Below are 12,915 nucleotides of genomic sequence, written 5' to 3'. Positions count from 1 at the left end.
GTCCCAGCCCCGGGCGCTGTGACGAAGGCTGTGACATTTTTCTGTCCCCTTCCCCGTCCCCTCCCCGTGGTGGCCGTCCTCCGCCAGCCTCCCCCGGCCACGTGCGCCGGGGGCCAGTCCAGGCTCACTCCCACACCTCGGTCCAGATGGCTCCCCGGTGCAGCGGGGGGGCCGCTGCCGGCCTCAGGATGAGCTCTCCTACCTGCTTGTTGGTGTATTTCTGGGGGTTGGTGCGGTAGCTGTAGTCCGAGTACTGCTCGGAGCCCGTCGAGTTGTTGTCCCCGGTGCCAACAAAGGTGTTGGTGGCCGGCAGGTCCTGCACCACCTGGTGCTTCTTGGAGGCGGAGGGCGACTGAGGCTGCAGCTGGATGGAGGGCAGGGGCGAGTTGGAGCGGTAGTGGCGCCCCAGGTCCGGGCTGCCCGGCGGGTAGTTGAGGGGCAGGTGGATGCGGGGGCTGTCGCTGACAGAGTCATTCATGAGGTTGAACTTGAGCGATTTCTGCAGCCCCGTCTCCTCCTCGTCCTCCGTGGGCTTGGGCGGCTTTGGGGACTTGCTCTTTTTCACCTTGTTCTTGCTCTTACCGCCCTTGCTGGCCTGCTTGGGTGCATACAGGTCCTTGGTCTCCTTCTTGCCTGCCTGGTAGCCGCTCTTGGCCTCCCGCTGCCGGCAGTAGCGCACCAGCACGACCAGCACGATGACCAAGGTGACCGCCACGATGCCGGCGATGACTCCGAAGAGGATGTTGCTTCGCTGCTTGCTGCGCTCATATTCGGGGTCTCCGGCGATGTCTATGTCGAGCGGCGTGTCCAGGCTGTGCCCCACCAGCGTGTCCAGCAGCGTGCGGTTGGCCAACGTCTCGTTGACGTAGAAGTGCACCAGCGCCGTGCCGTGCCGCGAGGGCTTGCCCTTGTCGTTGACACGCACGACCAAGCGGTGCAGGCCGTGGTGCTTGCGCAGGATCTCCTTCTCCAGCGTGATGTCCCCGCTGTGCGGGGAGATCTGGAAGAGCTCAAAGGGGTTGCCTCCTGTGATGCTGTAGGTCAGCTCTGCGTTGACGCCGGAGTCAATGTCCTCTGCCTTGACCTTGCTCACCTGCTGGCCAGGGCTCGTGTGGGGCAGGATGTGCTTGTAGGTGGCGTTGGAGGGCGAAGTGATGAAGGGGGCATTGTCATTCTCATCCAAGACGTTGATGGTCACCCCCACGTAGGCAGACCTGGGAGGATCCCCGCCGTCCACCGCCTTGAGCCGGAAAGTGTACGTGCTCTGCTGCTCCCGGTCAAAAGAGATGCTGGAGAGGATGGTGCCAGTGCCATTCTGGATGACAAAATCCCCATTGTCTTGCTCCACCGACAGCTGGATGCGGGCGTTTTCTCCTTTGTCAGCATCGATCACCGTCACCATGCCCACAGGGCTGAGGGGCGGCATGTTCTCCATCACCGAGAAGTTGTAGCCGCTCAGCATGAACTTGGGGTCGTTGTCATTCCTGTCCATGACGTTGATGGCCACAGACGCTGTGCCCTTGAGGCTGGGACTGCCCTTGTCTGCCGCCACCACCAAGAACTCGTAGCGCTCCCGCTGCTCGCGGTCCAGCACTGCCTTCACTCGGATCTCCCCAGAGTCGGGGTCAATGGTGAAGGAGCCCTTGGATGAGGGGTCTGTCACCAGCGAGTACACCAGCTTGGCGTTGGAGCCGCTGTCCGCATCGCTGGCACTCACCTCCATCACCAGGTCGTCGGGCTCGTTGTTCTCAGGGAAGGCCACCTCGGTGAAGCTCTGGCTGAAGACAGGCGCGTTGTCGTTCACGTCCACCACCTGCACCTTCAGCGAGTTGGTGCTGGAGAGGGGCGGGTTCCCCGAGTCCACCGCAACGATCTCAATCGTGTAGTCCTTCACTGACTCGTAGTCCAGCGGCGTGGTGGTCTGCAGGAAGTATTTCTTCTTGCTGTCGCTCCCCGTTTCACTTGCCTGCCGCAGCTGGAATGGGACATCACCAGCCACCACGCATGTCACCACAGCGTTTTCACCCTCATCTCGGTCGGACACCTGCACCAGAGCTACTGCTGTCTCTACTGGCACGTCCTCCGAGATATTTGCCATGCCATCCTGGTGCGTGACCAGCCCTATACCCCGAATTTCAATGGAGGGTGCGTTGTCGTTCATGTCCTTGATGGTGACCACCACCTGGGTGCGGGCGCTCTTGGGGTTGGCCCCCTTGTCCTTGGCCATGACGGAGAACTTGAGGATGCTGACGTCCTCGCGGTCGATGGGTCCCTGGACGGTGATGAGCCCCGTGGCGCGGTCGAGGCGCAGCAGCCGGCGCACCATGTCTGAGGCCTGGTGGAAGGAGTAGTCAATCTCGGCGTTGGCGCCCTGGTCCGAGTCGTTGGCCTTCACCTGCGGGACAGAGGGAGAAGATGGTGAGCAAGAGAGGCCAGGCTGGGGGGAAAAACCTGGATTTCCTCTTCTAGGGCCAAGACCTATGGGGCAAAGAGCCTGGGACCGGCAGGACGGCTGGGAGTGGCTCCCCGGCACGGAGGCTGTCCCTCGCTCTTCCAGAGAAACCGGCTGTGCCGGTCGGGCTGAGCTCCCCTCCCGGCCAGCTCCAGCATGCAGGGAATCCTCCAGGAAGCAGCAGCGCTACCAGACCCAGACAGCACCGGGGAGGGACAGCCCCGGCTGCCCCTGCTCCCCCAGACACTCTCTACCCACCGCCCTGCAGCCACAGCGCGGGGCTTGAGCAGCTGCCTGGCCCCGGCAAGGATGGGGATGAGGATGGCAATGCTGCACAGAGCCACCGCAGCTCCCTCCCTGCTTGCAGGGGTGCACCAGCCCACCAGCCAGCAGCTCTGCGTTCGCATAAACCTGCCTATTATTTGCTTTCTAAAGGAGATGAGGTTTGTCTAACATTTGCCTCCCTAATCGGCTCTCCGAGCAGCCTCTTCTCTGCACCATTTGCTGCTCCGCCGTTATCTTGCTCAGCAGATTTGGATGGAGAACGAAAGTTGTTAAATGTAAATTCCACCTTTTACCTCCACTCACAAAAAAAGGCGGAAGTCATTTTCCCCGAAAGATAAAAGCTGAGCAATGGCAGCGGCAGCGGCTCAGCCCATTCTCCTCCCGGCCGCGCCGCTCCCTTATCTGCTTCCAACTTCCATTCTCTTAACAGTGAAAAATGAATTCTTAAAAATCCACATCAGAATTAGCAGATGAGAGCTGGCCACGCTCCGCTTATTAAGATGGCAGCTGCAGATAAACAGATGTCGGCTGCTATCTCATTGCCAACACCCCCCGAACCCCCCCATGATGGGGCAGAGCCCCACGCACCCCCAGATCTGCAGGCAGTACTCCCCGTGTCCTGAGTTTCCAGGGAGCAGCCCAGGGAATTTGACTTGCAAACGGGTCAATGTCCTGTCTGTGGACAGTGTTTGCACCAGCCAGGCACGAAGCCAGGCTCCTCTATGGACCGTCAGTCCCAGCCCTACCTGAAACCTGCAGATGTGCTCCTGCGGACCCACCAGCCCTGCTGCTGCTTCTCAGTCATGGCCTTGCAGCCCCCACCCCGGCTGCAGCTTCCCGAGCATCCTGTCCCACTGCATTTCAGCAGAGGTGACGTCCCAGGGTAATGCTGCGGGCTCCTGAGGCGTGCAGCCCTCTGAGCTCTCCCTCCCAAGGCAGCACGTGGCCATAGAGAAGCCCCCAGGTTGTCCTTGCAAGGAGAGCTGGGGAGGAGAAGAAAACCCCTGCAAACTCACCTGGAGGACAGAGTGCCCCACGGGGCTGTTTTCGGACAGCTCTGCCTCGTAGAGGGCCTTCTCGAACTTGGGCGCGTTGTCGTTCATGTCCACGATGGTGATGCGCAGCAGGGCGCTGCTCGCCCGCGGCGGGCTGCCCCCGTCCTGCACCTTGATGGTCAGGTCATAGGAGTCCCACTGCTCCCGGTCCAGGTTCCCCATGACGATCAGCTGCGGCTGCTTCTCGTCCTGGTCCTCGGCCACCTGCAGCCCAAAGAGCTCCTGCGCGTCGGGGCCGGCCATCAGCTCGTAGGAGGCAACGCCGTTGGGACCCGAGTCGCGGTCCATGGCCGGGGGGATGGAGAAGAGAGCGCCGATGTTGGTGTTCTCGGGGATGGTCAGGGTGAGAACGGGCGAGGCGAAGTTGGGCGTGTTGTCGTTGATATCGAGCACCTCTATCTGCCCCTCCAGCAGGCGCGGGCTGTTGTTCATCATCAGGTCGGTGATGGACACCTCGAACTCCAGGTAGCAGGGCTCGCCGGGCAGGAGGTGCTGGCACTCACGCAAGCTCTCCCGGTCGATGGAGGTCTCCGTGGTGTAGATGTCCCCAGTCTTGCCATCTACACGCAGGTACGGGGCCCCCACTTCCAGCTTGTAGAGGTGCCCCGCGTCTGGGAAGCCGTAGTCAGAGGCCAGGCTGCCGATGAGCGTGTTGGGGGGTTGCTCCTCGGGCACTTTGTAGACCACCCGTGTCCCGCAGACCAGGGCAGGCAGCTGGCAGAGGAGCCACAGGCCCAGGCAGGAGGCGAGGGGCCTCATCCTGCGCCGCAGGGGAGCTGCAAGGAGACACAGACACCGTGGGTTAAGCGACGTGAGCCCCAGCAGCTTCGGGTGCAGCCTATGGGGCTGGACGCGGTCCCAAAGCTGTGCCCCCGAGGGGAAGGGGCGCCCGGCCCCAGCCCCCACAGAGGAGCGCCTGGGAGGACCGGTCCCCATGTACCAAGTTCCTGCACCGCCCTGCCCGAGTGAGCAACCCCATCATTGCAACCCTGGCCCTTCCTGCAAGGGACAGGAAGCCACTCCTGCCACCGTCCACCCTCTTCGTCAGCATGCAAGCTGTAATTACAGCCAGCCAGGCACGCTGACGGGGCGGGCTGCACGCAGCCTGCTGCCAGCGACCCGACGGGAGCTGGCTGGGCTGGGACACAGCCTCTCACCACGGAGACATGGGGACACTGAGTGCCACAAGCTGCGAGGACACTGCCTGCCATGCACCCTGGGGGCACCGGGCACTGTGCGCCCTGCCAGCACTGCGTGGTGGAGGCAGCAAAGGGACAGGGGCTGTGCCTGGGATGCAGGGATGACACCTGTGGGGCACTGCAGGGACACGGGGCACTGCTTGCCCTGCAGAAACACCACGAGCCCAGCACTGCAGGGACACGGGGCACTGCCACAGCAGGGACAGAGAGGCACGGCCCTCCCTGGCGAAGCACTGCCAGCTTCGCACTGCGAAGGCACCACCCATCCGGCGCTGCAGGGATGCAGGAGCCCCGCACATCACCCACCCCGCACTGCATGTGGGGCGCTGCCCCCTGCCCACAGCCCCACAGGAGCCAGGGCAGTGCCCAGCACGGGGCCTGAGTGATGCAGCCCCGCTGCCCACCCCGCACACAGCCCTTGAGCCTCCCCGTGGCGCGGCAGCACCGCACAGCCCCTGCACGCCGCGCCGGTCGGCACAGCATCTCCCCGCTGCTGCGCGGTCACTAGGCAACCCCGCACCCTGCGCCAGCCCCAAAACATCCCCTGCGCTCGCTGCAGGCGCGCTGCTCCTTCCCCTTGCTGCCCGCTCCAGGCTGGGATGCTGCCCACGCACAGTGGGGTGCCCTCGGGTGCCGGTGCCCACACTGCCCACTGCAGAGACGGCACCCGAAGCGCTGCCCCCCTGCATTGCAGACGCACACTGCACGCTGCACTGCAGGCGCCCGGCCACTGGAAACCTCCTCCCAGTGTGCCAAAGCTGCAGGGGCAGCGCCAGCCCCACGGGGACTGCCCCGTTCTGTGCCGAGCCACACGCTTCGGTGCTGTGCGTGGCCACCAGCTTCCCTGCCCCCTGCTTCCCTGGCTGGGATCAGGCACACCAGCCTCACTGCGTGCCCCAAAATCAGAATCTGCAACATCTGCCACGGCCCCACGGCTGCGACCCGCTCTCGCCACTCCCACTGCTCCTCTCCGCACGCTGCACCCAGCCTGCGGGATGGGTGGGTGCTCCTCTGGCATCACCCCTGTGCGGTGCCACACGGCTGCTGCCAAGCTCAGCGCCGAGCTCCTGCTCGCCCCAGCGTCGGGCAGACCCTCAACAAGTGGAGCATCCGGCACCGTCTGCCCTGTGCCTGCCTCCTGCCAGCCAGCAGCTCACAGCCCCTCTGTCCCTGCGCTCGCCCACGGACAGGCGGCTGCTGGGATGGAAGTGGGGAGCTCTTCCCTCGGCAGGAGGGAAGGCAGCTCTGCTTCTGGAGACGGAGCTATGGCCCCAAAGCCTAGCTCCGCTCTGCTCCCTCATCCTACAAACATCCTTCCTGCAAGGGAACAGACATTCCCACCCTGTCTAGGGCACGCACAGCCGCCTGGAGGCATGTCCCGGGTGGAAGGGAGGAGGGAAAGCAGCTGTCCCCACCCTGCACGGGGCCAGGGATGGAGGTAGGGAGCTGAGCAGGAGCACGACGCAGCTTCGGATCGATTCAAGCAAGCCCCGGAGCTCGTGCACATGTACACGCGTGTGCACAGAGCGTGATGCATCCATTCACGCACCCACACAGGGCAGGAAAAAATCACTTGTGTGCACGAGCAGGGTGTGCACATGCCCTGAGGAGCACATCCATGCCCACACCGGCTGAGTGTGCGCAGCGGATCGGGGCTCGCGTTGCTGCACCACGCGCACGTGTGCGTGCAGGGAGCACCGCGTGTGCCTGCACGGGGGGAGCGGCGTGCGCGTGCCCCCGTCACCGCGGGCTGTGCGCTGGTGTGATGTCACCCCGAGTGGGGGATCTGCACCCGTGGGTGTGGGTCCGGACCCACGCTGAGCACCGCCACCCCATCGCTTTGGCTGTGCAGGAGGGAAGGAGAAGGAGGAGAAGGGAGCAAGAGAACAGGGACCCGAAAGGTGCCCGGGCTGGGAGAGGCACCCGGCACGGCACTGTTTGCACGAGGCCGCTCCGGTGACGTAGCCTCCTGACTAAGCCTGGGTGCGAGGATCTCAGCTAAAGGTGAAAGTCCCCGCGTGGGGCCATGGCTCTGCCGTCACACGGCCCTGACTCACCAGCACCAGGAACCCGGCAGCGGGGCCGTGCCAGGAGCCTGGGGCAGGGAGGGAGTCACCGAGGGTGCCCGGAAGCCACGCGACCTGCTCCAGGAAAGGGGCCGCAGCCTGAACCCCAAGTTCCCGCAGGTGGAGGGAGCCTCCAAAACGGGGAGGCTGGAGGCAGGGCGCAACCGTCTCCCCAGCCAGAGGCAGGGGGGAGCTGGGCGCTCAGATCCACGAGGGGAAACAAATCCTGCTGGGTGCTTGGTGCTTGGGGTGGGGATGACACAGCGCCGACGTAGAGAGCCCGGAGCAGGGTGTGAGGAGGAGGTGGAAGCTCCACCGTCGGGGAAAAGCACGTCTGTGCAGGAGACGGAGGCTTCCCAGGGGCCAGTGCACAGCAGCGGGCTATTTTCCCATGGGATCTAAGGACCATCCCACACTTTCTTCTCTGGTGCCAGCCACCTTTTTCCGACCTGCTGGCAGAATACAGAGCACTTAAAAATAAAAACCCCTCCCAAAACAACTATTCCTCCGCACACACAATTCTCCCTACGGGGAGAGTGCGAGAAAGCCCGAACCACATGAGAGAGGCGTTAGTCACGCTGCTTAATGCATGACTGGGAAGCTCTCAGAGGACAGTGGCATGCAAAATCTGACAGAATTCAGTCATTCCCCCCTAAATACCAAGCCCTAATGAGGGAGAGGTTACAAAGCACTGCGAATTCAAGCAACTGCTCAAACAAGCCTTCGCTGCCTGCGATTCCCACAGCCTCTTGGCCCCGTTCCACAGCCGGCAGCACCAAAAGGGAACGGGCACCAAAGTCCACCCTCTCCCTGCTGCCCAAGGCTGGCGGCGCGGCTCCGAGCCCTGCTCACAAATCCACCCAGACACTGCGCTGGGCACGCACGCACCGAGCCCCCCGGCCTCCCCGAGCCCCGCTGCAGTGCTCCGAGCTGGAGCAACATCCCAGCTGGCAGCACGGGGATGAGATTAAGGACAATATTTCCCCCAAAACAGCCACCGATGTTCACTCTTACAGCTGAGGCACGGATGGGCCGAACCCTTGGCTTTTTGCGGCACGTCCCATGCCCAACGCGCCGCTTCCTTCGGCTCCAGCCACTGCGGCTGCTCAGCATCGATGCGGGCTGGGCCCAGGCCCCCCAAGCCGAGCCCCCAGCACCACTCGCTTCCAACAGCTTCACCCCAAAACCATCTCTCGGAAGCCACACAGAGAAGGAGAAGAGGGCGAAGCCCAGGGCCCTCCTTCCTCCTGCTCCCCGCCGCTGCAACTCGGCCGGGCGGCGAGGCAGAGACCTGTCAGAGCCTCCCGGGGGGCAGCCTGCGTCCTCCCTCCCGGTCCCCCCCCGAGCCTCTCCGGGATGCTGCGAGCTCCTGCGCCCCCCCAGCACCATCCCAGACGCTCCGGGGGCGGGCGGTGCCGTGGCGGGCCCGGAGCAGCCTCCTCCGCAGGAGCCGGAGGCAGCGGCTCTCCGCTAGGACCGGGGGCCGGCTCCGTGCGCACCCGCATCGCTGCGCACACGCGCGCCCGTTGCGCGGACACCCGCGGGGAGCCCACGGGAGCCGCTCCGCCGGCCCCGCTCTCACGCTCAGCCCCGGCGCCCACGCAGCGATCGCGGCTTTCCCACGGCGCCCGCACACGCAGCCCGCTGCCACGCGCGCTCACACGCACCCTCCCCACGGACACGCTCCTCCGCGCACCCCGGCGACACGCACACGGACGGGGACACGCCGCGGGTGCCACGGCCACCGAGCACACCTGCCAGCCCCCTCCCCGCGACCCCCCCCTCCCGGCCGCACGGACACGGCCCCGCTGCCCACCCGCAACTTCTCCCACGCAGCGCTCTCATCCCCGCTGCCCACACCCACGGCCACCCCCGACGTGGGAGGGGGACACACACACGCCCCGACCCCCCGGCACACAAACACGCACTCAGACGGGGAAAAAAACACCCCCACGCTGCGCCCCCCCCCCGCCCAGCCACGCACCCACGCGGGGGCACGGCTCCGTGTGGCACAACAAGTGGCAGCGCCCGCCCCAGCCAGCCCCGGCAATACCGGGAGCGGGGCGAGAAGCGCCCAGCCCCGCTCCCCCCCGGTGCCCCCCCCGTGTCCCTCCCTTTCCCACGGCCCCGGGGCAGCCCCACGGTTGCGCGTGGGGGCTCCCGGCCCTGCTGCAGCTCTTACTTGGATGCGGCCGGTCCCCGGAGCGCTGATCCAGCGGCGTCTGCATCGCCTCCTCCTCCCCGCCGGGACCGGGCTCCCCCCACCCCCCCGGCTCCTCCGGTTCGTTATCCACGGATGAAAAATCAAATTTTAAAAAGGGAGGGGGGAAAAAAAAAAAAAAAAAAAAAAAAAAGGAAGGGGGGGTGGAAAAAAATATATATCTATATTTCTATATGGTTTTTCCCCGTGGGAACCTCCGCCCCCCCCTCCTCCTCTTCCTCCTCCTCCTCTCCCCCGGGCCGGGGCTGCGGCTCCTCCGGCGGAGCGGCGGCGGCAGGGCTGGCGGCAGCCCCGGTGGGCAGCTCCGTCCGTGCCCGCCTCCGTCCCTCGGTGTGTGTGAGGATGTGCAAGGGAAGCGCAGCGCAGGCACGGCCCCTTTCCCCCCCCCTTGCCCGCCCGTCCCCCCCTCCCCGCTCTCCGTCCCCGCTGCCTCCGCCTCCTGCCGCCGCCACGGGGAGGTGGAGCTCCGGCTCCTTATCTGATCCCGAGCCCAGCCGGCCCGAGCGGGCCCGATCCTGGTCCCAAACCCTGGAGGGGGTCGCAGCACCCCCCCCTTCATCCCCCCTACCCGCCCCCGGCTTGGCCCCTCTCGCCCCGGGGTCTCAGGTGTAGGGCGAGCGTCCCGCCCGGTCCCTTCTAGACCCATTCATTTCTTCCTGAATTTCTTCATTCATTCCTTCCATTCGCGCCCTCTCGGGGAAGGGGTGTGCGGGGGGCGCACCCTGCAGGGCTCCTCGGATTCCCCCCCCCCCCACCTCTCCAGCCCTGCCTGGGTGAGGCCTGCAGGATCAGCCATCCCCTCCCGCCCCACCTGGGTGAATCACGCTTTTATTGCAGGCTCCCAGGGCTGGGGAGCAGCGAGCACCTGCCTGCAGCCCTCGCAATGCCTGCGCGGAGCCGTGCCACCCCACACGCTGCCCCCCATGGGACATGGGGTGGGTGAGGGTGAGCCCCAAACGTGGCTGGGGCTTGGGGACAGCGTGCTCTGAGGGTGTCCCCACTCTCGCTGCCCCCATGTCCCCACAGGGGATCCGCAGCCTGGCCCTGCCGAAGGCCTCCGCTCGCAGCCGGAGCTGCCGGGGTGGCCACCAGCACCCAGCACAACCGGGCACCCTTGGGCCCCTTCTCTCATCTCCTCTCCTCCTGCTCCGATGGCCCCTCGGGACTGCAGCCGGGATGCTGGAAAAGTCCTTTCCTCTCCTCCGCAGCGCGGGGATGGGAGCAGCTTCCCGCTGAGCTACGGCAACCTGTTGCGCAGCTCCCTTCGCTGCACACATGCTCAGCTCGGCTGCGATGACTGCACCATCTAGAGGCTGAGCCGGCTGGCTCCGAGCAGCCCTGGCTCTGTCTCAGCCCCGAATCTCCCCCGCAAGAAGGCAGCTCAGCCCCCGGCAGGGCTTCTCCCTGCTGGGCAGGGGCTGGGGGGTGACCCCGCTGGGTGGAAAACCCAGGCTTCCCCGCAGCGGGGCTGTCTCAGCTCCTAATCAGTGCCGGTGGCTTTACCACGTCTGTGCGCGTGGATTTTTTTCCGGGCTGGAATTCTCCCGAAGCTAATTTAGCAGAGGATACAAAGCGAGAGCCCAGGGATGGTCGAAGCCCACCGTGGAAGGGTGGGGAAAGGAGCTGCGGGTTTGTCAGGGCTTACCCTGCTGAGACAGCGTGAACCGGGATCCGGACAGGGAGTGGGAACAAAACTCCCCGGGGACAGCGGGAGGTTTGACATCTCGGCTCTGGCAGTCCCCCTGGGAGGGAGGAGAGCCGGAGCGATGGGAAGAGCTGAGCAAGCCCTGACCCTGTGCACCCAGGGCAGTGGGGGGGGGGGTGAAGGCAAGCTTCAGAGAGCGCTTGTGACCAGAGGCTTGCATTTCACACGAGACGCAGGCAGTCAGTGCGCTCCTTACTGTGGAGGCCAGGCACACACGGGGTTTGCAAGATGCATCCTCTGCTCAGGCACACTTGGGGGGTGTCGTAGGAGTTGTAGGAGCATGGGGTTCATCTGCCTCGACCTCCCTGCCTGGCCTGCTGCCTGGATCCTCCCGGAGCACCCCGTGCCCTCCGGATACCAGGAGTCCTGCCACCAGCATCGCCGTTCCCTGTGCATTGATGCACGTCTCTGCCCTGGGCCTTGGCCTCCCCGTTTCCCAAAAAGCAGAGCCCACCTGAGCAAGGGGGAAGCATCCCACCCCCACTTTGGCCACAGCAGCCTTGTCCCAACCATGACACCAACCAGGTCCCACCCGGTGGTGCCGGTGCCACCACCCCCGGTGATGCTGTGCCGCGGTACCCGGCCCGGCCGCGCGGAGACAGCTGCTTCGCGGTGCCAGCGGGCATCGTCAGGAGAACAAAGCCCGCGAGGGAAGAGCATCCAGCTAAATCTCCGGGAAAGCAAGAAGAAAGGGAAACACAGAGAGCAAATGAACCTTACAAGAGACTAAATCCCCCTCCCCGACACATGCACGCAGCAACCTGGCTGCCGTCTGCTGCAAGGAGTTCAAAGGCTCCTCTGTTCTCTCTCTCATCAGCGCAGGGCTCTGCAGGAGAAGCAGCAGCGCGGATTTGGGCAGCAAATGCTAATAACACAGATGTTCTGACAATTCGCTTGTTTCTACAATTAAAAACAAAAGATCCTCCAAAGCCAAATGCGCGGAAATGAACACATTAAAGAACTTCTCCTCCACGAGCCTGCCGCGTAATGAAGGGCTGCGGGATTGCGGAGGAAGGGGCTTGGTTTTGGCCCCGACCCGGAGCACACGTGGGATGCTGCTGGAGAGGAGCATCCCTGGACCGCGCCGCGATGCCAGAGCGGCCGGGCACGGCGCAGGGGCCGAGCAACTCGGATGGTCAGTGCCTCTCGTGCCTGCGGGACGCTCGCAGCCGAATTATTGCGAGATTGTTTTTATTACTGTTTTAACTCTTTTTTTAACCTTGTTTTTCTCTCGGCTGCACTTTCGCTCACTCATTAATTTTGGTATTTTTCTCACGGTATATAACCCCTGTCACGGCTGCCATGGCAACAGGAGGGAATGTGCTCAGCGCTAAAATATCCTCTGAAAAATAACAAAAATAAGACAACAGAGGCAGCTTCTGTGGGCTGCTGCAAATGCAGACAGAGCTGGCCCCGGCTTTGCGGTGACGGAGGACGAAGGATCCTGCAAGCCGGGGAAGCCCACGAGCTCTCGGCCTCCCACAGCACTCGGTCCCAGCCTCATCCTGGCCTCCACCGCCACCGTGCCGGGCCAGGTCCTCGGGGCTGAACACCGCACACCTCCTCGTCCGGCCTCCAGAGCTCATCCCCCTCCGTGGGGACCTCCTTCCCCCCAAAACATCCCTGAAAACCGGGAGGAACAGGGCTCCAGCTGCAGGAAGGGTGCTGGCCAGGGGGCTTGCCTGGTCACCGGTGGTTTTTCTGCTCCTTGCGTGGACCCCGGGGTGCAGGAGGTGGTGGTGACACGGGGTCCCCATGTCCCGGTGTCGCAGCCGGCACAGCGACGGCTTGTCACACAGACCTGTTGTCTCTTTCCGACAGGATTACCGGGCTGCTCGAGAAAGGCAATTGTGTTGATATAGTACGCCCGGATTTCTCCCAGGCATTTGACTTACTTCCACCTGACATTTTGATTAAAACTTGCATTATAAG

At 64.3% G+C, this 12,915-nt stretch overlaps 1 protein-coding gene across 6 annotated transcripts in view; it reads right to left on the bottom strand.

The window, feature by feature from the left end:
* PCDH1 (protocadherin 1) overlaps positions 1-9,636 on the bottom strand; it is a 47,472-nt gene extending 37,836 nt beyond the window's left edge. For 4 of the 6 annotated variants that reach the window (XM_027468309.3, XM_038186331.2, XM_038186332.2 and 1 more), the window contains exons 1-3: positions 9,240-9,635; positions 3,754-4,568; positions 203-2,395 (exon numbers count right to left, since the gene is read on the bottom strand). In XM_027468309.3, coding sequence (XP_027324110.2) covers positions 203-2,395; positions 3,754-4,568; positions 9,240-9,285 — 3,054 coding nt within the window. In that variant the 5' untranslated portion in view covers positions 9,286-9,635. Of the gene's footprint in view, positions 1-202; positions 2,396-3,753; positions 4,569-9,239 lie in introns of all 6 variants that reach the window. The other 2 variants (XM_038186330.2, XM_038186334.2) reach the window with 2 other exon arrangements.
* Positions 9,637-12,915: the final 3,279 nt, after the last annotated feature.

This window comes from Anas platyrhynchos, chromosome 14, assembly GCF_047663525.1.
Source record: "Anas platyrhynchos isolate ZD024472 breed Pekin duck chromosome 14, IASCAAS_PekinDuck_T2T, whole genome shotgun sequence".
In the NCBI taxonomy this organism is placed as follows: Eukaryota; Metazoa; Chordata; class Aves; order Anseriformes; family Anatidae; genus Anas; species Anas platyrhynchos.
This window is presented reverse-complemented; position numbering and strand designations above follow the sequence as displayed.